General features: G+C 44.6%; 1 protein-coding gene across 1 annotated transcript; it reads left to right on the top strand.

Moving 5' to 3' along the window:
• The first annotated feature begins 564 nt into the window (after nucleotides 1-564).
• Nucleotides 565-25,768, top strand: slc15a2 (solute carrier family 15 member 2). Its single transcript, XM_034562398.1, has 22 exons — nucleotides 565-931; nucleotides 2,553-2,640; nucleotides 2,732-2,873; nucleotides 5,143-5,235; nucleotides 5,652-5,751; nucleotides 6,350-6,440; nucleotides 6,519-6,593; nucleotides 10,939-11,021; nucleotides 11,130-11,213; nucleotides 11,514-11,603; nucleotides 13,739-13,783; nucleotides 14,168-14,203; nucleotides 14,425-14,513; nucleotides 14,667-14,748; nucleotides 15,921-16,046; nucleotides 16,848-17,006; nucleotides 18,375-18,421; nucleotides 18,499-18,606; nucleotides 18,887-18,986; nucleotides 20,386-20,529; nucleotides 21,056-21,160; nucleotides 25,423-25,768. The coding sequence occupies exons 1-22, from the start codon at nucleotides 923-925 to the stop codon at nucleotides 25,618-25,620; spliced, it is 2,094 nt and encodes a 697-aa protein (XP_034418289.1). The 5' UTR covers nucleotides 565-922; the 3' UTR covers nucleotides 25,621-25,768.

The raw sequence follows: 25,768 nt of genomic DNA, 5'->3' as shown, positions 1-25,768 counted from the left end.
TGTTATGACTTTTTGTAGTTGTTTTGTAACTCTTTTGTAACTTTGTAGTTGTTTTGTGACTCTTTTGTAGTAGTTTTGTGACTCTTTTGTAGTAGTTTTGTGACTCTTTGTAGTTGTGTTGTGACTTTCTAGTTATGTTGTGACTCTTTGTAGTTATTTTGTGACTCTTTGTAGTTGTTTAGTGACTCTTTGTAGTTGTTTTGTAACGCTTTTTTGTGATGCTGTTTCTCTTTTTAGTCATTTATTGTCATTTTTGTACTTTTTTAGAAAAGCACCGACTTCGTCCCAGTGAACTTCTGCTCAGTGTAAACTTATTTGTCAAAAGCAAAAGTGATCCATAAAAAATGCTTCACAATGTAATTATGTCGCATGGTTTCATGTTTAGGGTTAAAAAAACATTATTTTCCTCATCCTGTCTGAATATACCTGTTTTCTCTGTAGCGCCTGTCTCTTTAAGAACCGCCCAAAAGAGCCCAGTCTGCTCTGAAGGGAGTTCTCAAGCCGCACACACACGCACACGCGCACACACACACACACACGCACGCGCACAGGGACATCTCCATCCCTCCCTGAGAGCCTCACAACGACTCTCCCGTGCCGCCAGACAGGCTGCTGATCCCGGGCATCACCCCCCGCCTCTACCGGTACCGGACCTCCGGTGAGTCCCACCTGTAGAGCTCCTCCACAACTGAAGCTCCTGAAGCTCCTGAAGCTCCTGAAGCTCCTGAAGCTCCTGAAGCTCCTGAAGCTCCTGAAGCTCCTGAAGCCGGTTCAGTTGGTGGAACATTAACTGTCAGTGAGGACTTATTTACATCCGCGGCCCCGGGCAGCAGAGCGGAGAGGGACGGACTTGGAAGCCGATCAGGAGCTCCCGACGCTGCCGGTAGACCTCCGCACGATCCCCGCAGACGGACCCGGAGCCATGGCGAAGGTACGAGCGGAGTGTGTTTCAGGGTCCTGTCGCCCGGGTCAGGGTCTCTGTGACCCGCTAAGTATGCATGACGCAACAGCGGGACCTGGTGGAGCAGGCTTCTGATTGGCTGCTGGACTCTTTTAAAGGCTCGTTCAGCAGAGAAGTCGTTTTAAATCTTCATGTGGTCTCAGTGTGGAGGGTTCAGGGTTTAGGGTTCAGGGTTTAGGGTTCAGGGTTCAGGGTTCAGGGTTCAGGGTTCAGGGTTCAGGGAGTCCTCGGAGTCTCTAGACCAGACAAACCGCTAACATCAAGGTCCATGTCACAGGTCACATGACCCTCCTCAGCGTATTTACTCAGCTGTAAATGGGCCAAGTATTCCCGTGACTGAACATGTTGTTGACTGTAAACATTCTGTGTTATTAATGTCTATTGTAGCGGTCAGAGAGCTCGATATCTGATAACACCACCAAACTACTGGACCTACACCAGGAGACCAGGAGACCACCTCTAGTTCTGTAAAGAGAAGTCTACGCTTCATGTGTTAAAGCTGCATTCTCTCTCCTGACCACCAGGGGGCGACTCCTCTGGTTGTATAGAAGTCTACGCTTCATGTGTTAAAGCTGTATTCTCTCTCCTGACCACCAGGGGGCGACTCCTCTGGTTGTACAGAAGTCTATGCTTCATGTGTTAAAGCTGCATTCTCTCTCCTGACCACCAGGGGGTGACTCCTCTGGTTGTATAGAAGTCTATGCTTCATGTGTTAAAGCTGTATTCTCTCTCCTGACCACCAGGGGGCGACTCCTCTGGTTGTATAGAAGTCTATGCTTCATGTGTTAAAGCTGCATTCTCTCTCCTGACCACCAGGGGGCGACTCCTCTGGTTGTATAGAAGTCTATGCTTCATGTGTTAAAGCTGCATTCTCTCTCCTGACCACCAGGGGGCAACTCCTCTGGTTGTATAGAAGTCTATGCTTCATGTGTTAAAGCTGCATTCTCTCTCCTGACCACCAGGGGGCGACTCCTCTGGTTGTATAGAAGTCTATGCTTCATGTGTTAAAGCTGCATTCTCTCTCCTGACCACCAGGGGGCGACTCCTCTGGTTGTATAGAAGTCTATGCTTCATGTGTTAAAGCTGTATTCTCTTTCCTGACCACCAGGGGGCGACTCCTCTGGTTGTATAGAAGTCTACGCTTCATGTGTTAAAGCTGAATTTTCTCTCCTGACCACCAGGGGGCGACTCCTCTGGTTGTATAGAAGTCTACGCTTCATGTGTTAAAGCTGCATTCTCTCTCCTGACCACCAGGGGGCGACTCCTCTGGTTGTATAGAAGTCTACGCTTCATGTGTTAAAGCTGCATTCTCTCTCCTGACCACCAGGGGGCGACTCTATGGTCAAACAGACCATAAAGCAGGGTATGCTTTAGGGGCGGGGCTACACAGTGATTGACAGCTGGTCTGATACTTGTCTGTGTTTTTCCTTTCGAGTTTTTTTACAACATCGGTCCAAAACCTCAGATTCAAAATAACACCAATTCTGTCTTTACCAAATTTAAAAACTAATAATAATAATAATAAAAGTATTATTTGGGACTCACTGTTGTTTGTAAACTCTTATTGACAAACAAACGTTGCCTCTTTCAGAAGGTATGTGGGACCAACTACCCGTCCAGCATCTGCTTCATCGTGGTGAACGAGTTCTGCGAGCGCTTCTCGTACTACGGCATGAAAGGTAGGCCGGCTTCCTGCCTCCTCATTTGGTGCTCGTTTGGACCTTATAATAACCCTGTAGCTTGTTCACCGGTGTCCTGGTGTGTCGCCAGCGGTGCTGACGCTGTACTTCCTCACCTACCTGCACTGGGACAAGGACCTGTCCACCGCCGTCTACCACGCCTTCAGCAGCCTCTGCTACTTCACTCCCATCCTGGGAGCTGTCATCGCCGACTCCTGGCTCGGGAAGTTCAAGTGAGTTCCCGTTCTCCTCCACAGTTCCCCCAGACTCACAGTGATCAGACAGCTGGCTCTGGATGATTGACTGGTGGATTGTTTGGTGTCTCCGTGCAGTTGTTGAGCGTCTCGCTGTGGTTTTGTGTCTCTTTGTAGCTGTTTTGTTTCCCTTTGTAGCTGTTTTGTGTCTCTTTGTAGCTGTTCTGTTTCCCTTTGAAGGTGTTTTGTGTCTCTTTGTAGCTGTTCTGTTTCCCTTTGAAGGTGTTTTGTGTCTCTTTGTAGCTGTTCTGTTTCCCTTTGAAGGTGTTTTGTGTCTCTTTGTAGCTGTTCTGTTTCCCTTTGAATGTGTTTTGTGTCTCTTTGTAGCTGTTTTGTTTCTATTTGAAGGTGTTTTGTGTCTTTTTGTAGCTGTTTTGTGTCTCTTTGTAGCTGTTTTGTTTCCCTTTGAAGGTGTTTAGTGTCTCTTTGTAGCTGTTTTGTTTCCCTTTGAAGGTGTTTTGTGTCTCTTTGTAGCTGTTTTGTTTCCCTTTGTAGCTGTTTTGTGTCTCTTTGTAGCTGTTTTGTTTCCCTTTGAAGGTGTTTTGTGTCCCTTTGAAGGTGTTTTGTGTCTCTTTGAAGGTGTTTTGTGTCTCTTTGTTTCCCTTTGTAGCTGTTTTGTGTCTCTTTGTAGCTGTTTTGTGTCTCTTTGTAGCTGTTTTGTTTCCCTTTGAAGGTGTTTTGTGTCCCTTTGAAGGTGTTTTGTGTCTCTTTGAAGGTGTTTTGTGTCTCTTTGTTTCCCTTTGTAGCTGTTTTGTGTCTCTTTGTAGCTGTTTTGTTTCCCTTTGAAGGTGTTTTGTGTCTCTTTGTAGCTGTTTTGTTTCCCTTTGTAGCTGTTTTGTGTCTCTTTGTAGCTGTTTTGTTTCCCTTTGAAGGTGTTTTGTGTCTCTTTGTAGCTGTTTTGTTTCCCTTTGAAGCTGTTTTGTGTCTCTTTGTAGCTGTTTTGTGTCTCTTTGTAGCTGTTTTGTTTCCCTTTGAAGGTGTTTTGTGTCTCTTTGTAGCTGTTTTGTTTCCCTTTGAAGGTGTTTTGTGTCTCTTTGTAGCTGTTTTGTGTCTCTTTGTAGCTGTTTTGTTTCCCTTTGTAGCTGTTTTGTTTCCCTTTGAAGGTGTTTTGTGTCTCTTTGTAGCTGTTTTGTTTCCATTTGTAGCTGTTTTGTGTCTCTTTGAAGGTGTTTTGTGTCTCTTTGTAGCTGTTTTGTTTCCATTTGAAGGTGTTTTGTTTCTTTGTTTGTTTTCTTTGTGAATGTTTTTCCCCTTCTGCAGTCGTTTTAGCTCCCTATATTTTTTCTTGTCTATTCGTGGCCATTATAAGTCTCTTTGTAGTTGCTTTGTGTCTCTTTGTAGTCATTGTGTTTCTCTTTATGGACATTATGTGTCTATTTGTAGCCGTTTGGACTCCCTTATAGTAATTTTGCATCTCCTGGTAGTTTTTCTTTGCTCTTTGTAGTTATTTTGTGTCTCACTGTAGTTGTTTTGCAGCCCTTTGTAGTTGCTTGGTGTCTCTTTGGAGTAATTTGGAATCGCTTGTTGTTGTTTTGTGTATATTCGTAGTTATTTGGGGTCTTTCGGTGGTAATTTTGAGTCTATTTCTGGATGATTTGCTCTATTTGGAGTCATTTTACGTCTCCTTATAGTTTTTCTTGTGTGTTTGTGCTCCTTTTGTGTATCTTTGTAGTCACCGTGTGCCTCTTTTTGGTTGGTATGTGGCTCTTTCAGTGACATTCTGTAGATGAAGGGTAGAGGGGCCCCTGACACTTTGGGCCCCTGAGTCTGTGCCTGGCGGTTGGTAAATCTATCAATGGGTTGGGGGCAGAGATGAGGTTATTCAATGGTTGTAGTCAACAGATACACTACTGTTCAAAGTTTGTTTTCAGCTGTTCTATTGATGTTGAATGAGTGAATATAGATTGAAGAGGGTGAAACTGTGATTAGTTCAGCTGATGTTCCAACAGCTCGACTGACTTTCTGTTTCTATTGTGAAGTCTGAAGAAGAGCTTTGATCAAGTTCTCTGATGCTTTTATTGTGAAACTCTTGACACTAAGCTTCCTGTTTCTTTGACCTCTGACTGCTGCTTTCTTCTCTTCTTATTCAGCTGTCTGGTCTCTTCCAGTTGATCCACTGAACAGAGTTGTGTCCACTGAGCTAAATAACACATGTTGCAGTAGTTCATCCTTTAACCTGAGAGCTTTGTCTAAAGTGTGTCAGCCACCCATTAGTGGAGGTGAATCACTCTGATAATAACGCCTGCAGGACCATCGTCTACCTGTCCGTCGTCTACGTGATCGGCCATGTGGTGAAGTCGGTCGGAGCCATTCCCACTGTGGGAACCAACAACGTGCACATGTGAGTTACCAAACGGGTTCAGTTTCACACATGTTTTGCTTCAGAACCCGACTGAACTCAGTTGAGGTACTTGTACAACATATCAGGGGGAAATATTGCTCTCTCTACTGTCCTACACTTATCGGACCGCTGCAGTTACTTTATGAACATGCAGCTGAAACAAGTACTCGAGTAATTGATTAACCAAACCATTCGCTAGGTTCAAATGTAATAATGTTATAAATGTTTATTTGGTTTGGACCAAACAAACATTGTTTACGTGTCGCTTTGGACTCCATTTCTCACTATTTGCATTTATAAATGTCTTAAATTATAAACCCAGTTCAGAGGATCCCAGCGTATTGATTTGACTGATCAGCTTGTAGATGTTCATCTGGTCCAGTAGCATCAACCAGCCGGTCTTTTGTCCGCTGCAGCTCTCTGTCCATGTTGGGCCTGGTCCTCATCGCCTTCGGCACCGGAGGAATCAAACCCTGCGTGGCGGCGTTTGGTGGAGACCAGTTTGACGAAGAGCAAGTGAGAAACCGCTCTTCCTCTTTGATCAAAGACCACCCTCTACACTCTGGAGGGTGGGAAACCCTGTTTGTGTGTCTTTATGGCAAGCAGCAGCAAACCTTTACACATTGATTAAAAAACTCTTTTTTGTTGCGTGTAACTCAAACCGATCAGTAACTTTTTATTCTTTATGAACATTTATTATTTGGTTCAGAGGGTATGATTGACATTTTTGTGCATATTTCTTCTCGTTATTATCAACCCCAGATCTTCCTCATTCGCAGTATTTCTTTGCTACATTTTGTAAAAAGAAAAATAATTCATGAAATCCTAAGAAAAGAGGTAGAAATGAAACTGTTCATTACATCACAAAGACACAAAATGACTCGTGCATGAAACACATCTGCAGCTAAAGAGCCGGATGCTTTAGTTTGTGACACCAAATCACAGATTAAAGGATCTTAAACGTCCGTCAGGTCGACACAAACATGACAAATGCAGCTTCACTTCAGGAGATTAAAACACAAGTTGAAGCTCCGATCCGAAGTTGAAGCAGCGTAGTCATCACACTGTGAAGCTTAAAGAGGACCAAGCTGATGACCTCATCGATCACCTGCAGGGCAGCCAGAGGCAGAAGTTCTTCTCCATCTTCTACATGTCGATCAACGCCGGCAGCCTGCTGTCCACCGTGATCACGCCCATACTGAGAGGTGAGCGCTCGCCTTCTTTAAAGCTGTGAACGCGGCGATGAGGCGGAGACGTTGACGCCGGTCGTTCTCCTGCAGGAGATGTGCAGTGTTTCGGAGGCGACTGCTACGCTCTGGCCTTCGGGGTTCCTGCTGCTCTGATGGTCGTGGCCTTAGGTGAGTGAGATGTGATCGAGTGCATTCTGTGAATGATGCAGACGACAACCTCTGGGGCGACTCCTCTGGTTGTATAGAAGTCTGTGCTTCATGTGTTAAAGCTGCATTCTCTCTCCTGACCACCAGGGGGCGACTCCTCTGGTTGTATAGAAGTCTACGCTTCGTGTGTTAAAGCTGCATTCTCTCTACTGACCACCAGGGGGCGTCTCCTCTGGTTGTATAGAAGTCTACGCTTCATGTGTTAAAGCTGCATTCTCTCTCCTGACCACCAGGGGGCGACTCCTCTGGTTGTATAGAAGTCTATGCTTCGTGTGTTAAAGCTGCATTCTCTCTCCTGACCACCAGGGGGAGACTCCTCTGGTTGTATAGAAGTCTATGCTTCATGTGTTAAAGCTGCATTCTCTCTCCTGACCACCAGGGGGCGACTCCTCTGGTTGTATAGAAGTCTACGCTTCGTGTGTTAAAGCTGCATTCTCTCTCCTGACCACCAGGGGGCGACTCCTCTGGTTGTATAGAAGTCTACGCTTCGTGTGTTAAAGCTGCATTCTCTCTCCTGACCACCAGGGGGAGACTCCTCTGGTTGTATAGAAGTCTATGCTTCTTGTGTTAAAGCTGCATTCTCTCTCCTGACCACCAGGGGGCGTCTCCTCTGGTTGTATAGAAGTCTATGCTTCATGTCTTAAAGCTGCATTCTCTCTCCTGACCACCAGGGGGCGACTCCTCTGGTTGTATAGAAGTCTATGCTTCATGTCTTAAAGCTGCATTCTCTCTCCTGACCACCAGGGGGTGACTCCTCTGGTTGTATAGAAGTCTATATAAATGACTCTACTTCTCTTGATTTATTCCCTCAGTAAACATTGTAAACATTAGTTTTTGGTCTCAATCTCTAGTTTCAAGTCTTCTTCAATACAGAATGATGTTCATTTAGTAAATTATGGTCATTTAGAGTCAAACAGACCATAAAGCAGGGGATGCTTTAGGGTCTCCTCAGTCTAAATATGGCCACTTCCTGTTTACTGGTGTCAAAAAACAACATGGTGACTGCAAAACATGTTTTATTCAGGCGTTTGTGCATCGTATATCGTTCCATGTTTTGTGTTGATTATAAATGACTCAATTGATTTAACATTTCACCTGTTCAACGTCACCAGACTCGCGCTCAGAATCGAAGCAGGAGAATCAGAGATATCGACTTTTCCTTGTCGAAACCTGGGGCCTTCGTTACCCAGAATGCACCGTGTTTGACATCAGTTGTTTTATGCTCGTAGCAGCAGAGATGAGCAGCTTCTCTCTGAGGCTCGAGGACACTGAACACAGCTGAACCACATCACGATCTCCATCATCTGATGGACTCGTAGAGATTCACTCACTACTAAAATGCACTACGAAATAAATAAATGCACTTTTGTTATGCCTCCAGTAAATAATAATAATCATAATAATAAAGAAGTCTGCAACAGGATGTGGATCAGTGTCCACATGAGCCGTCTGCATGTCTGTATAAATCCCCGCCCCCCAAGCCCCCCCAGGACCCTCATTGGTCCTGACAGGCCGTTGTCTTTGTCGCCGAAGCTCCTCTGATCCTCAAGAGATTCCTGCTCGGCTGAGCGGTCGCCCTGAAAACAAGTTGGACTTGATTATCGCCGACAGGAGATTTATTAACCAGCCATGAAGAAACCACCCGTCAGGCTTCAGGCTTTAACTTCAGGCTTTAACTTCAGGCTTTAACTTCAGGCTTTAACTTCAGGCTTTAACTTCAGGCTTTAACTTCAGGCTTTAGCTTTAGGCTTCAACTTCAGGCTTTAACTTCAGGCTTTAACTTCAGGCTTCAACTTCAGGCTTTAACTTCAGGCTTTAACTTTAGGCTTCAACTTCAGGCTTTAACTTCAGGCTTCAACTTCAGGCTTTAACTTCAGGCTTTAACTTTAGGCTTCAACTTCAGGCTTTAACTTCAGGCTTTAACTTCAGGCTTTAACTTCAGGCTTTAACTTTAGGCTTCAACTTCAGGCTTTAACTTCAGGTTCTGGACGACAATTAGGACATAATCAGACAATTCCTCATTCTCATATTTAAACATATTTAAACTCTTCCCAACTCTTGTCCCTAACTCTTGATCTCTAACTCTTGATCTCTAACTCTTGATCTCTAACTCTTGATCTCTAACTCTTGGTCCCTAACTCTTGATCTCTAACTCTTGATCTCTAACTCTTGATCTCTAACTCTTGGTCCCTAACTCTTGATCTCTAACTCTTGATCTCTAACTCTTGATCTCTAACTCTTGGTCCCTAACTCTTGATCTCTAACTCTTGATCCGTAACTCTTGATCTCTAACTCTTGATCCCTAACTCTTGATCTCTAACTCTTGATCTCTAACTCTTGTCCGTAACTCTTGATCCGTAACTCTTGATCTCTAACTCTTGATCCCTAACTCTTGATCTCTAACTCTTGATCTCCAACTCTTGTCCGTAACTCTTGATCTCTAACTCTTGATCTCTAACTCTTGTCCGTAACTCTTGATCTCTAACTCTTGATCTCCAACTCTTGTCCGTAACTCTTGATCTCTAACTCTTGATCTCTAACTCTTGTCCGTAACTCTTGATCTCTAACTCTTGATATCTAACTCTTGATCTCTAACTCTTGATCTCTAACTCTTGTCCGTAACTCTTGATCTCTAACTCTTGATATCTAACTCTTGATCTCTAACTCTTGATCTCTAACTCTTGTCCGTAACTCTTGATCTCTAACTCTTGATCGCTAACTCTTGATCTCTAACTCTTGATCTCTAACTCTTGTCCGTAACTCTTGATCTCTAACTCTTGATCTCTAACTCTTGATCTCTAACTCTTGTCCGTAACTCTTGATCTCTAACTCTTGATCTCTAACTCTTGATCTCTAACTCTTGATCTCTAACTCTTGATCTCTAACTCTTGATCCCTAACTCTTGATCCCTAACTCTTGATCCCTAACTCTTGATCTCTAACTCTTGATTTCTAACTCTTGATCTCTAACTATTGATCTCTAACTCTTGATCTCTAACTCTTGATCTCTAACTCTTGTCCGTAACTCTTGATCTCTAACTCTTGATTTCTAACTCTTGATCTCTAACTCTTGATCTCTAACTCTTGATCTCTAACTCTTGATCTCTAACTCTTGTCCGTAACTCTTGATCTCTAACTCTTGATCTCTAACTCTTGATCTCTAACTCTTGTCCGTAACTCTTGATCCCTAACTCTTGATCCCTAACTCTTGATCCCTAACTCTTGATCCCTAACTCTTGATCTCTAACTCTTGGTCCCTAACTCTTGATCTCTAACTCGTGATCTCTAACTCTTGATCCCTAACTATTGATCCCTAACTATTGATATCTAACTATTGTCCCTAACTCTTGGTCTCTAACTTTTGATCTCTAACTATTGATCTCTAACTCTTGATCCCTAACTATTGATCTCTAACTCTTGATCCCTAACTCTTGATCTCTAACTCTTGTCCGTAACTATTGATCTCTAACTCTTGATCCCTAACTCTTGATCTCTAACTCTTGGTCCCTAACTCTTGATCTCTAACTCTTGATCTCTAACTCTTGATCTCTAACTCTTGGTCCCTAACTCTTGATCTCTAACTCGTGATCTCTAACTCTTGGTCCCTAACTCTTGATCTCTAACTCTTGGTCCCTAACTCTTGATCTCTAACTCTTGATCTCTAACTCTTGATCTCTAACTCTTGACTCTTGATCCCTAACTCTTGATCCGTAACTCTTGATCCGTAACTCTTGATTTCTAACTCTTGGTCTCTAACTCTTGGTCCCTAACTCTTAAACCCTAACTCTTGATTTCTAACTCTTGACTCTTGATCCCTAACTCTTGATCCGTAACTCTTGATCCGTAACTCTTGATTTCTAACTCATGGTCTCTAACTCTTGGTCCCTAACTCTTAAACCCTAACTCTTGAGTTCTAACTCTTGGTCCCTAACTCTTGATCTCTAAATCTTGATCCCTAACTCTTGATCTCTAACTCTTGATCCGTAACTCTTGATTTCTAACTCTTGGTCTCTAACTCTTGGTCTCTAACTCTTGATCCGTAACTCTTGATTTCTAACTCTTGATTTCTAACTCTTGGTCTCTAACTATTGGTCCCTAACTCTTAAACCCTAACTCTTGATTTCTAACTCTTGGTCCCTAACTCTTGATCTCTAACTCTTGTTCGTAACTCTTGATCCCTAACTCTTGATCTCTAACTTTTGATCTCTAACTCTTGATCTCTAACTCTTGATCTCTAACTCATGGTCTCTAACTCTTGGTCCTTTCCTCACCCTTCTTCCTCACTCTTCTTGCTCACTCTTCTTCAGTGGTGTTCATTGCTGGTAGCGGGCTGTACAAGAGGAATCCTCCGCAGGGAAACATCCTGCTGGAGGTCTGTAACTGCATCGGGGTGAGTCTCCTCCTAGTTTGGTCCTGTGGGAGTTACCAACATTTAGGGAATATAATGTATTGAGCTGCACATTAATTTGTATTCCTGTTATTCTCTTTTGGTTTGCAGTTTGCCATCAAGAACCGCTGGAAGAGATCGAAGTACGACTCCAGCAGGAAGCACTGGTTGGACTGGGCTGAGGAGAAGTACTCGGTAGCAGAACCGCAAAGTTCTTCAGGTCCTGAAACCCAGGAACGAGTCGGCATTGATAAACTTCTGGTTCCCTCATCTGGAAGTCAAAGCGTGTGTTTGGTTAGATGCCTGAAGCAAGATAATATAAGAGATAAGAGGTCATGTGACCGTGGTGGAGTTCCTACCACGGTCACATATCACTAACAGAGGAATCTGATTGGCTGTTGGAGGAGGGAACCAGTGCCGGTGACTTCCTGTTGGGCCCCAGAAACACAGCAACTCTTCAACGCCTCCATCAGTGGTTATGCTCTGTGTTCACAGAAGCGTCTGATCCAGGAGGTGAAGATGGTCCTGAGGGTTCTGGTGCTCTACATCCCGCTGCCGATGTTCTGGGCTCTGTTTGACCAGCAGGTGGGTGAAGACCAGAGACCAGGACCCTCTGGAAGGGGTCGCGACCTCTCAGGTCACAGGAACGTTAACGTCTCAGTTGTAAAATACATTTACAACTGCTCGATGGATTGACATGAAAACAACATCTCTGAACATCTGCTCATATTTAAAAAGATAATGCCGCATTTGCATATTTAAATATACATTTTGAGAGAACTCACCTGTAGAGTCTTCAACAGGTTTGATCTCTTTTCAGGACGTTTTCTCTCAATGAGTTTGTTCTTAGACTATGATCCAGAAATCTCCAACAAACGTTACACGTTCATTCAGAAATATGTTATGAAGCTTTATGCAGAGGGGTTAGTTCACACAGGATTCAGAGCCTCATTTATACATTTATTAATAAAACTATATATTATGAAGCTTTATGCAGAGGGGTTAGTTCACACAGGATTCAGAGCCTCATTTATACATTTATTAATAAAACTATATATTATGAAGCTTTATGCAGAGGGGTTAGTTCACACAGGATTCAGAGCCTCATTTATACATTTATTAATAAAACTATATATTATGAAGCTTTATGCAGAGGGGTTAGTTCACACAGGATTCAGAGCCTCATTTATACATTTATTAATAAAACTATATATTATGAAGCTTTATGCAGAGGGGTTAGTTCACACAGCATTCAGAGACTCATTTATACATTTATTAATAAAACTATATATTATGAAGCTTTATGCAGAGGGGTTAGTTCACACAGCATTCAGAGACTCATTTATACATTTATTAATAAAACTATATATTATGAAGCTTTATGCAGAGGGGTTAGTTCACACAGCATTCAGAGACTCATTTATACACATTTATTAATAAAACTATATATTATGAAGCTTTATGCAGAGGGGTTAGTTCACACGGCATTCAGAGACTCATTTATACATTTATTAATAAAACTATATATTATGAAGCTTTATGCAGAGGGGTTAGTTCACACAGCATTCAGAGACTCATTTATACACATTTATTAATAAAACTATATATTATGAAGCTTTATGCAGAGGGGTTAGTTCACACAGGATTCAGAGCCTCATTTATACATTTATTAATAAAACTATATATTATGAAGCTTTATGCAGAGGGGTTAGTTCACACAGGATTCAGAGCCTCATTTATACATTTATTAATAAAACTATATATTATGAAGCTTTATGCAGAGGGGTTAGTTCACACAGCATTCAGAGACTCATTTATACATTTATTAATAAAACTATATATTATGAAGCTTTATGCAGAGGGGTTAGTTCACACAGCATTCAGAGACTCATTTATACATTTATTAATAAAACTATATATTATGAAGCTTTATGCAGAGGGGTTAGTTCACACAGCATTCAGAGACTCATTTATACACATTTATTAATAAAACTATATATTATGAAGCTTTATGCAGAGGGGTTAGTTCACACAGGATTCAGAGACTCATTTATACATTTATTAATAAAACTATATATTATGAAGCTTTATGCAGAGGGGTTAGTTCACACGGCATTCAGAGACTCATTTATACATTTATTAATAAAACTATATGTTATGAAGCTTTATGCAGAGGGGTTAGTTCACACAGCATTCAGAGACTCATTTATACACATTTATTAATAAAACTATATATTATGAAGCTTTATGCAAAGGGGTTAGTTCACACAGCATTCAGAGACTCATTTATACACATTTATTAATATAAACTATATATTATGAAGCTTTATGCAGAGGGGTTTGTTCACACGGCATTCAGAGACTCATTTATACACATTTATTAATACAAACTATATATTATGAAGCTTTATGCAGAGGGGTTTGTTCACACAGCATCCAGAGACTCATTTATACATTTATTAATAAAACTATATATTATGAAGCTTTATGCAGAGGGGTTAGTTCACACAGCATCCAGAGACTCATTTATACATTTATTAATAAAAACATGGAGAAAATGGATGTTTAAAAAAAGGCTGTTTTATGAAGTGATCCAAAGATAATAACATTTTCTCCTTTGACTCTAATATGTCAATAACATGAAACAATTTTGAAACACATAGTGGTTTATGCTAAGCTAACGGCTAGCTGAGTGACAGCGGGTGTTTCCTTCGTTTCAGGGTTCCCGCTGGACGCTTCAAGCCACCAGGATGAACATGGCCTTTGTAAGAGCACACGGTGTTAGGGTGTTGTGGGATGCATCTTTATTACATTACATTACATCACATGTCATTTAGCTGACGCTTTTATCCAAAGCGACTTACAATAAGCATAAAACCATGAGTCCAAACTCAGAACAACAAGAATCAAGCAAGTACAATTTCTTCAATAAAGTTAAACTACAAAGTGCTATCAGTAAGAGACATTTAAATCTTTATGGGCTGAATAAACACGCACTCGTCTGCTGGAAGTGAATATTATTGTGCAATGAAAACTCATAAATTTGTCGCATTGATCTAAATATAGATGTTTTATTGGGCAATTTGGGCAAAACCAATCCGGTTGAAGTTGAAATGGTGTTAAGAGGAATTCTTCTTGTTGTCTTTCAGGGAGAGTCCTTCATTATTAAGCCTGATCAGATGCAGGTAGGTCATATGTGCAGAAATCTTATATTATGTTCTTTAATCACGTGCAAATATAATATTATTTACTGTAAATATGTTAAAATGTAATAGAATATTCTTTAACTTTTGTCCCATAAGATGTTCATTTATCTTAAGTATCATTGTCTCTAACTGTTTTATTCACGCATAACTTCATGAGCTTATGAATTATCACCGCTGAGCATTTCCTGCCCCGCGATCAGATGCTGAACGCGCTGCTGATTCTCGTCTTCGTGCCGGTCTTTGAACTCATCGTTTATCCGCTCGCTGGCTTCTGCAGAATCAACGTCACGTGAGTAGAAGCCTGGACGCCGTCGGTCTTTATTGCAGACGTGAAGCCTCTTAACCGGGAGATGAGCCGCGTTCACAGTCCTGACTCTGAATGTGTGACTAAGATAACTGATCACGTGTCAGTGGAGTCACTGGAGACTGTTGGCTCCTGCAGGCCTCTGAGGAAGATGGCCACGGGGATGGTGTTCGCGGCGTTGGCCTTCGGAGCGGCCGCTCTGGTGGAGGTGAACGTGGTGGTGCGTATGAGAGGCAGACACACCTGAGACACATCTGTACACACCTGTACACACCTGAAACACACCTGAAACACACCTGTACACACCTGAGACACACCTGAAATACACCTGAGACACACCTGTACACACCTGAGACACACCTGAAACACACCTGTACACACCTGAGACACACCTGTACACACCTGAAACACACCTGTACACACCTGAGACACACCTGAGACACACCTGAGACACACCTGTACACACCTGAGACACACCTGTACACACCTGAAACACACCTGACACACACCTGAGACACACCTGTACACACCTGAGACACACCTGTACACACCTGAAACACACCTGAGACACACCTGAGACACACCTGTACACACCTGAGACACACCTGTACACACCTGAAACACACCTGAAACACACCTGTACACACCTGAGACACACCTGTACACACCTGAAACACACCTGTACACACCTGTACACACCTGAGACACACCTGTACACACCTGAAACACACCTGTACACACCTGAGACACACCTGAGACACACCTGAGACACACCTGTACACACCTGAGACACACCTGTACACACCTGAAACACACCTGACACACACCTGTACACACCTGAGACACACCTGAGACACACCTGAGACACACCTGTACACACCTGAAACACACCTGAGACACACCTGAGACACACCTGAGACACACCTGAGACACACCTGTACACACCTGAAACACACCTGACACACCTGAGACACACCTGAGACACACCTGAGACACACCTGTACACACCTGAAACACACCTGTACACACCTGAGACACACATGTACACACCTGAAACACACCTGTACACACCTGAGACACACCTGAGACACACATGTACACACCTGAAACACACCTGTACACACCTGAGACACACCTGAGACACCTGAAACACACCTGTACACACCTGAAACACACATGTACACACCTGAGACACACCTGAGTCATACCTGAGACATACCTGAGACACCTGTCCAAACCTGAAACACACATGTACACACCTGTACACACCTGAAACACACCTGAGACATACTTGAGACACCTGTCCAAACCTGAAAAAGAAGAACTAGCTCACGTCTTCCATCATTTCATATTTCCATCACCGTGCAGCTCTTATCTCCTTCTGGCTGCTAGAGGTCGGTGGTGGATCCGGCGCCGGCGGGGGAGTGTCTGCTGCAGGTGTTGAACCTGGCGCACGGCGACGTGAGGCTGAAGCTGCCCGGCAGCGACGCCTTCCAGCAGCCCATCCGTTACCTTCAGGTACCCGCAAGCAAATAAGAACTTCCTGTGCCGTTCTGTGCTTCTCTGGATATTCTACCCACAATCCTCTGCAGGATAAATGAGCAAGAAGGTCAAAGTTCAACATGAGACTTACTAAAAATGCACATTTATCTACTTGCTTTTTATTCTTTTGCATTCCAACCTCTCGTATTAAATTCATCACTCAAAAAAATATGAACTTCATCCAACCAGGAAACGCCTCGCTGAGGTAAACAGTTATTTTACTGCCACGTGTCCTCAGCAGCAGTAAATATAAAGTTACAGAACATTTATTATGGGATGTATAATAAAACATGTAGAGAATAAAGAGGGATTAAAAGAAGGAACGTAAAAGAAGGAACGTGGAACTGTCGGCTCGTAATGAAGGAACGATGTGTGATATGAGGTTTATGGCTCACCTTTCTTCTCCATCTTTAACAGCTGTTGCATAATAACAATATTGTTGGTCAGCAATGTGGAACAGATAATAATCCCTTCTCCTTGCAATGGAGGTTAGTTTATCTTCTCAGTTCATTTAGTTTCATAGATTAATGTCACAAACAGCTGTTCAGGGGTGGGGGGGCTGAAAGGGAACCAGTCCAAACACCAATGGTGTCGTCATCCTGAAGTCAGGACGTCGTGCAGTCGCTGTTTACTTCAGAGTCAAAGCTAAGAAGAAGAAAAGGTCTACCGTCACTTTAAGAGCTCCACAGAGTCCAGATCCTCTTTCCTCTCATTCTTCATTCTGTCAGAGATGTTTTAGGAACCTAAACCCTGAACCTTCTGGTCTCCGTGAGTCAGGACCCTCCGGCCTATGAGACGCTTCCAGCATCCGGCGAAGAGCTGAAGATTCAAGTCGCCTTCAACGGGAAACTCTCCGAGTGTAACTTCACGTCTGAGCAGCAGGAGGCGTACAGTCTGCTCTTGTACTCGGACTCCACTGGGATCCACTGCACACAGGTGAGCCATACAACCCTATAACACATCAATATATATAATATATATTATAATGATCAACAAATCAACCTGTTATTAGGCAGTAACCTCCGGTTCTTTAGCGTGAAGCCAAAGCTTCATGTGTTAAAGCTGCATTCTCTCTCCTGACCACCAGGGGGCGACTCCTCTGGTTGTATAGAAGTCTATGCTTCATGTGTTAAAGCTGTATTCTCTCTCCTGACCACCAGGGGGCGACTCCTCTGGTTGTATAGAAGTCTATGCTTCATGTGTTAAAGCTGCATTCTCTCTCCTGACCACCAGGGGGCGACTCCTCTGGTTGTATAGAAGTCTATGCTTCATGTGTTAAAGCTGCATTCTCTCTCCTGACCACCAGGGGGCGACTCCTCTGGTTGTATAGAAGTCTATGCTTCATGTGTTAAAGCTGCATTCTCTCTCCTGACCACCAGGGGGCGACTCCTCTGGTTGTATAGAAGTCTATGCTTCATGTGTTGAAGCTGCATTCTCTCTCCTGACCACCAGGGGGCGACTCCTCTGGTTGTATAGAAGTCTATGCTTCATGTGTTGAAGCTGCATTCTCTTTCCTGACCACCAGGGGGCGACTCCTCTGGTTGTATAGAAGTCTATGCTTCATGTGTTAAAGCTGCATTCTCTCTCCTGACCACCAGGGGGCGACTCCTCTGGTTGTATAGAAGTCTATGCTTCATGTGTTAAAGCTGCATTCTCTCTACTGACCACCAGGGGGCGACTCCTCTGGTTGTATAGAAGTCTATGCTTCATGTGTTAAAGCTGCATTCTCTCTCCTGACCACCAGGGGGCGACTCCTCTGGTTGTATAGAAGTCTATGCTTCATGTGTTAAAGCTGCATTCTCTCTCCTGACCACCAGAGGGCGACTCCTCTGGTTGTATAGAAGTCTATGCTTCATGTGTTGAAGCTGCATTCTCTCTCCTGACCACCAGGGGGCGACTCCTCTGGTTGTATAGAAGTCTATGAGAAAATGACATCAGAAATGGTTTATTGCCAAGTCCGTTTACACATAAAAGGTTTTTAGTGCAAAACGCTACATTTTCTGGAGGTCTTGATGGTGGAGCGTCTCCAGGGAGCTGTTGAAGACGTCTGTGAACACAGCTGGTTTTAAACAGCCTGCTGACGTCATCGGGGGGGGGGGGGGGGGGGGGGGCAGTGAGATGGGTCGTGGGAGCTGGTGGTCTGGAGCTGGGGGAGGGGGTCCTGTGCTCTTTGTCTCGTAAGAATCTAAATTAAATAAATATAATTCACTGATTGCTTATGTTTAGGGACATTTGTAAAAAACTTTAAATCAACATATTTGAGTTACACAGAGAAATATATTAATGACATTGAACGTGTTTTAGGTGACCGACCACATCACGAAGAATGAAGACGGGAACCCTCTCCTGAGGTAAAATAAAACATTTACACCGTGGAACACGTTGGGAATCAAACGTAGAACAACTTGATAAACTTCTTCTCCCACAGGTTCCTCAACACCTACCCAGACCCCGTGAACCTCACCGTGGGAGCCGTGACCTTCCAGGTGACCTCTGGCTTCAGCGTGTCTCCCAACCAGACTGTGGACCGGGGGAGGTGAGTAGGACCGGGGGTTCAAATCCCTTCGAACAACCACTTCCTGTCCAATCAGCTTCTGCCGCTCTCATAGAAGGTGAAACCTTTACGACAGGTAACGTCTCTGAGGAGGCGGAGCTAAAAGAGAGAATCTTGTTTACTGGTCATGGGAAATTATGCTAAAAACGAATCTTTAATAATCGTAAATAATCTTCTGTAACAATAATCTTCTGCAACAATAAATCAATAAAGTCGACTTCATTAAAAGATGTTTCCTGCTTCCTGCTTCCTGTCTCCTCAGCTACCCGGACGTGAGCTGCTGCTTCCCTGCAGAGCGCTGCTCCCTCCTGGACCTCGAGCTGCTGGACTTCGGGGCGTCGTACACCGTCGTACTCGTGGAGGTCAGGACGCTGGTTTACATGTTACCATGTGACCCTCTGACCCCGTGACCCTGGGACCCTGTGACCCTCTGACCCTGGGACCCTCTGACCCTCTGATCCTGGGACCCTGTGACCCTGGGACCCTGTGACCCTCTGACCCCGTGACCCTGTACCCCGTGACCCTCTAACCCTGTATCTCCGTGACCCTCTGACCCTGTATCCCTGTGACCCTCTGACCCCGTGACCCTGTATCTCTGTGACCCTCTGACCCTGTATCCCCGTGACCCTCTGACCCTGTATCCCTCTGACCCTCTGACCCTGTATCCCTGTGACCCTCTGACCCCGTGACCCTGTATCCCTGTGACCCTCTGACCCCGTGACCCTGTATCTCTGTGACCCTCTGACCCTGTATCTCTGTGACCCTCTGACCCTGTATCCCTGTGACCCTCTGACCCTGTATCCCTGTGACCCTCTGACCCCGTGACCCTGTATCTCTGTGACCCTCTGACCCTGTATCCCTGTGACCCTCTGACCCTGTATCCCTGTGACCCTCTGACCCCGTGACCCTGTATCTCTGTGACCCTCTGACCCTGTATCTCTGTGACCCTCTGACCCTGTATCCCTGTGAACCTCTGACCCTATGACCCCGTGACCCTCTGACCCTGTATCCCTGTGACCCTCTGACCCTGTATCCCCGTGACCCTCTGACCCTGTATCCCTGTGACCCTCTGACCCTGTATCCATGTGACCCTCTGACCCCGTGACCCTGTATCCCTGTGACCCTCTGACCCTGTATCCCTGTGACCCTCTGACCCTGTATCCATGTGACCCTCTGACCCTCTGACCCTGTATCCCTGTGACCCCGTGACCCTGTATCCCTGTGACCCTCTGACCCCGTGACCCTGTATCTCTGTGACCCTCTGACCCTGTATCTCTGTGACCCTCTGACCCTGTATCCCCGTGACCCTCTGACCCTGTATCCCCGTGACCCTGTATCCCTGTGACCCTCTGACCCCGTGACCCTGTATCTCTGTGACCCTCTGACCCTGTATCTCTGTGACCCTCTGACCCTGTATCCCTGTGACCCTCTGACCCTGTATCCCTGTGACCCTCTGACCCCGTGACCCTGTATCTCTGTGACCCTCTGACCCTGTATCCCTGTGACCCTCTGACCCTGTATCCCTGTGACCCTCTGAACCTGTATCCCTCTGACCCTGTGACCCTCTGACCCCGTGACCCTGTATCCCTGTGACCCTCTGACCCCGTGACCCTGTATCTCTGTGACCCTCTGACCCTGTATCCCTCTGACCCTGTGACCCTCTGACCCCGTGACCCTGTATCCCTGTGACCCTCTGACCCTATGACCCCGTGACCCTCTGACCCTGTACCCCGTGACCCCACGTGTCTGTCTCCTTGTCAGGAATCGGGCAGCGTCGTGGCTCACAAGATGGAGGACGTGAAGGCCAACGACGTGCACATCGCGTGGCAGATCCCTCAGTACGTGCTCCTCACCGTGGGAGAGGTCATGTTCTCCGTCACCGGCCTGGAGTTCTCCTACTCGCAGGTTCGCCAGGTTCCGCTCCGACTAGCAGAAACAAAACGGGTTTTGGGCTGCAGAACCGAGTTCCTGTGGTTCTGATCCAGGAGGATTTATTCATCCCTTTTTTTAATTTGTATTTCTTTATTTCTTTCTCTGGTTTACTATTATTATTTATTTCTTAATCATTTTCTTTTTATTATTATTATTATTATTATTATTTCTACTATTTCATTTATTTTTCTATGCTTTATTATTATTATTATTATTATTATTATTATCATCTATTATTTTCTCATTAACTTCCTTATTTGTATTCTTGTTATTTAGATATATTTTTTTTTCTCTGCTTAACTGTTATTATAATTCTTATAATGTATTTCTCTCAGTAACTACTGTCCACACTATATAAATATAAACATACATACATAAATATATATATGTTTAGTTTTATACTTTAAGAAATACAACTGAAGGCGTCTTCTTAGTAACATGTGGTGAAAATAAAGCTCCTTATTGATTATTGATTGTATTGTCTCTCTGGGCCCTGCAGGCTCCGCCCAACATGAAGTCGGTGCTGCAGGCCGGCTGGCTGCTCACGGTGGCGTTCGGGAACGTCATCGTTCTGATCGTGGCTGAGGGGGCGGAGCTTGAACAGGTAGGACGCCACGGGACGTTCAGATGTCTCACACTCCACAAGGAACCTTAGCTCCTCCCATCAGTGTGTGAATGTTAGTTACTTGATGGACAGGTGGAACCTTAGCTCCTCCCATCAGTGTGTGAATGTTAGTTACCTGATGGACAGGTGGAACCTTAGCTCCTCCCATCAGCGTGTGAATGTTAGTTACCTGATGGACAGGTGGAACCTTAGCTCCTCCCATCAGCGTGTGAATGTTAGTTACCTGATGGACAGGTGGAACCTTAGCTCCTCCCATCAGCGTGTGAATGTTAGTTACCTGATGGACAGGTGGAACCTTAGCTCCTCCCATCAGCGTGTGAATGTTAGTTACCTGATGGACAGGTGGAACCTTAGCTCCTCCCATCAGCGTGTGAATGTTAGTTACCTGATGGACAGGTGGAACCTTAGCTCCTCCCATCAGCGTGTGAATGTTAGTTACCTGATGGACAGGTGGAACCTTAGCTCCTCCCATCAGCGTGTGAATGTTAGTTACCTGATGGACAGGTGGAACCTTAGCTCCTCCCATCAGCGTGTGAATGTTAGTTACCTGATGAACAGGTGGAACCTTAGCTCCTCCCATCAGCGTGTGAATGTTAGTTACCTGATGGACAGGTGGAACCTTAGCTCCTCCCATCAGCGTGTGAATGTTAGTTACCTGATGGACAGGTGGAACCTTAGCTCCTCCCATCAGCGTGTGAATGTTAGTTACCTGATGGACAGGTGGAACCTTAGCTCCTCCCATCAGCGTGTGAATGTTAGTTACCTGATGGACAGGTGGAACCTTAGCTCCTCCCATCAGCGTGTGAATGTTAGTTACCTGATGGACAGGTGGAACCTTAGCTCCTCCCATCAGCGTGTGAATGTTAGTTACCTGATGGACAGGTGGAACCTTAGCTCCTCCCATCAGCGTGTGAATGTTAGTTACCTGATGGACAGGTGGAACCTTAGCTCCTCCCATCAGCGTGTGAATGTTAGTTACCTGATGGACAGGTGGAACCTTAGCTCCTCCCATCAGCGTGTGAATGTTAGTTACCTGATGGACAGGTGGAACCTTAGCTCCTCCCATCAGCGTGTGAATGTTAGTTACCTGATGGACAGGTGGAACCTTAGCTCCTCCCATCAGCGTGTGAATGTTAGTTACCTGATGGACAGGTGGAACCTTAGCTCCTCCCATCAGCGTGTGAATGTTAGTTACCTGATGGACAGGTGGAACCTTAGCTCCTCCCATCAGCGTGTGAATGTTAGTTACCTGATGGACAGGTGGAACCTTAGCTCCTCCCATCAGCGTGTGAATGTTAGTTACCTGATGGACAGGTGGAACCTTAGCTCCTCCCATCAGCGTGTGAATGTTAGTTACCTGATGGACAGGTGGAACCTTAGCTCCTCCCATCAGCGTGTGAATGTTAGTTACCTGATGGACAGGTGGAACCTTAGCTCCTCCCATCAGCGTGTGAATGTTAGTTACCTGATGGACAGGTGGAACCTTAGCTCCTCCCATCAGCGTGTGAATGTTAGTTACCTGATGGACAGGTGGAACCTTAGCTCCTCCCATCAGCGTGTGAATGTTAGTTACCTGATGGACAGGTGGAACCTTAGCTCCTCCCATCAGCGTGTGAATGTTAGTTACCTGATGGACAGGTGGAACCTTAGCTCCTCCCATCAGCGTGTGAATGTTAGTTACCTGATGGACAGGTGGAACCTTAGCTCCTCCCATCAGCGTGTGAATGTTAGTTACCTGATGGACAGGTGGAACCTTAGCTCCTCCCATCAGCGTGTGAATGTTAGTTACCTGATGGACAGGTGGAACCTTAGCTCCTCCCATCAGCGTGTGAATGTTAGTTACCTGATGGACAGGTGGAACCTTAGCTCCTCCCATCAGCGTGTGAATGTTAGTTACCTGATGGACAGGTGGAACCTTAGCTCCTCCCATCAGCGTGTGAATGTTAGTTACCTGATGGACAGGTGGAACCTTAGCTCCTCCCATCAGCGTGTGAATGTTAGTTACCTGATGGACAGGTGGAACCTTAGCTCCTCCCATCAGCGTGTGAATGTTAGTTACCTGATGGACAGGTGGAACCTTAGCTCCTCCCATCAGCGTGTGAATGTTAGTTACCTGATGGACAGGTGGAACCTTAGCTCCTCCCATCAGCGTGTGAATGTTATTTACCTGATGGACAGGTGGAACCTTAGCTCCTCCCATCAGCGTGTGAATGTTATTTACCTGATGGACAGGTGGAACCTTAGCTCCTCCCATCAGCGTGTGAATGTTAGTTACCTGATGGACAGGTGGAACCTTAGCTCCTCCCATCAGCGTGTGAATGTTAGTTACCTGATGGACAGGTGGAACCTTAGCTCCTCCCATCAGCGTGTGAATGTTAGTTACCTGATGGACAGGTGGAACCTTAGCTCCTCCCATCAGCGTGTGAATGTTAGTTACCTGATGGACAGGTGGAACCTTAGCTCCTCCCATCAGCGTGTGAATGTTAGTTACCTGATGGACAGGTGGAACCTTAGCTCCTCCCATCAGCGTGTGAATGTTATTTACCTGATGGACAGGTGGAACCTTAGCTCCTCCCATCAGCGTGTGAATGTTATTTACCTGATGGACAGGTGGAACCTTAGCTCCTCCCATCAGCGTGTGAATGTTATTTACCTGATGGACAGGTGGAACCTTAGCTCCTCCCATCAGCGTGTGAATGTTAGTTACCTGATGGACAGGTGGAACCTTAGCTCCTCCCATCAGCGTGTGAATGTTAGTTACCTGATGGACAGGTGGAACCTTAGCTCCTCCCATCAGCGTGTGAATGTTAGTTACCTGATGGACAGGTGGAACCTTAGCTCCTCCCATCAGTAAAGATAAAGAGCTTTGAGTGGATGAGAAAAGAGATAAACAAGTACAGGTCATTGACTATTCACAATACAACTCGTTTTATGGCTATAATATTAAAGATCTCATAACATCCAAACAATTCAAGTTTCAGGAGGAATCAAAACCAACTGAAATAATAACCCTGAAAAAAATATTATATAATAAAATAATGAAAATAAAAACTAATAAAATCTAATAAAAATACAAACATGAATAAAATCTAATATAATAAATATAATAAAATAAACTAATAAAATATAATAAAATAAAACAATACAAACATAAAAATACAAAGATTAATCAAATAAAATAAAACAATACAAACACAAAAATACAAAGATTAATCAAATATAATAAATATAATACAAACATAAATCAAATGTAATATACATTTAATAAAATTAAGTAATAAACAAAGAAAATATAATACATTTAATAATACCAACATAAATAAAATACAATATAATAAATATACTACAAAGATGTCAAAATATTACAATGATGGTGAAGTTTGAAAATGATGTAGGACAGAAATGTCCTGAGGGATGAAGGATGAAAGGATGAGGGATGAAAGGATGAGGGATGAAAGGATGAGGGATGAATGGATGAGGGAGGAAGGATGAAGGGATGAAAGGATGAGGGGTGAAGGGTGAAGGATGAAGGGATGAAGGATGAAGGGATGAAAGGATGAAGGATGAATGGATGAGGGAGGAGGGATGAAGGGATGAGGGATGAAGGGATGAAAGGATGAAGGGTGAAGGATGAAGGATGAATGGATGAGGGAGGAAGGATGAAGGGATGAAAGGATGAAGGGATGAAAGGATGAGGGATGAAGGGATAAAGGATGAGGGATGAAGGATGAAGGGATGAGGGATGAAGGGTGAAGGATGAAGGGATGAAAGGATGAGGGATGAAGGGTGAAGGATGAAGGGATGAAGGATGAATGGATGAGGGATGAAGGATGAAGGGATGAAAGGATGAGGGATGAAGGGTGAAGGATGAAGGGATGAAGGATGAATGGATGAGGGATGAAGGATGAAGGGATGAAAGGATGAGGGATGAAGGGTGAAGGATGAAGGGATGAAAGGATGAGGGATGAAGGGTGAAGGATGAAGGGATGAAGGATGAATAGATGAAGGGATGAGGGATGAAGGATGAAGGGATGAAAGGATGAGGGATGAAGGGAGGAATCGGGCTCCGCTGGATGGAGGAGAGTAGCGATGGACCGCTGATGGATGGAGGAGGAAAGAAGGGAGGAAGAGAGGAAGAGAGGAAGGGGGAGGAGACTGTTCACTGTCTCCTGTATTCAAACAAAAGAGGGAGTGGCTTCCTCCGCCAGTCCGCCCACTCTAACCAGTACCTCTCGTCCCAGTGGAAAGAGTTCCTGCTGTTCGCCGGCCTGCTGCTGCTCGTCTTCATCATCTTCTCCGTCATGGCGTACTTCTACACCTACGTCGACCTCGACCAGCTGGACGAGAAGCACCGGCACGACTCGGGCCGGGAGGAAGACGAGGAGGACGAGGAGGAAGCCAACGACGTGCGGCTGAACAGGAAGAGCACCAGATTGTAACGGCGTCAGCTGATTGGAGCTTCCTGTTCACGCTGGAGCAACAGGAAGTGACACGTTAGAATATATTATGTGTAATACTTCTAAATGCTGAAGTCACCTGAATGTTTATTTTATGTGTAATACTTCTAATTAACAAGTCCGCTGAATA

The sequence above is a fragment of the Cyclopterus lumpus genome, chromosome 21 (genome assembly GCF_009769545.1).
Source record: "Cyclopterus lumpus isolate fCycLum1 chromosome 21, fCycLum1.pri, whole genome shotgun sequence".
Taxonomy (NCBI): Eukaryota; Metazoa; Chordata; class Actinopteri; order Perciformes; family Cyclopteridae; genus Cyclopterus; species Cyclopterus lumpus.
The sequence above is the reverse complement of the archived record's forward strand: the minus strand, read 5'-3'. Positions and strand labels throughout refer to the sequence as shown.

What these genes read in the sequence shown, in the direction of transcription:
- slc15a2 (XM_034562398.1), top strand. An exon ending in TGGTGGAGGTGAACGTGGTG is followed by an intron (nt 14,749 to 15,920) that starts GTGCGTATGAGA and finishes TCTGGCTGCTAG; the next exon opens with AGGTCGGTGGTGGATCCGGC. An exon ending in CTGGGATCCACTGCACACAG is followed by an intron (nt 17,007 to 18,374) that starts GTGAGCCATACA and finishes AACGTGTTTTAG; the next exon opens with GTGACCGACCACATCACGAA.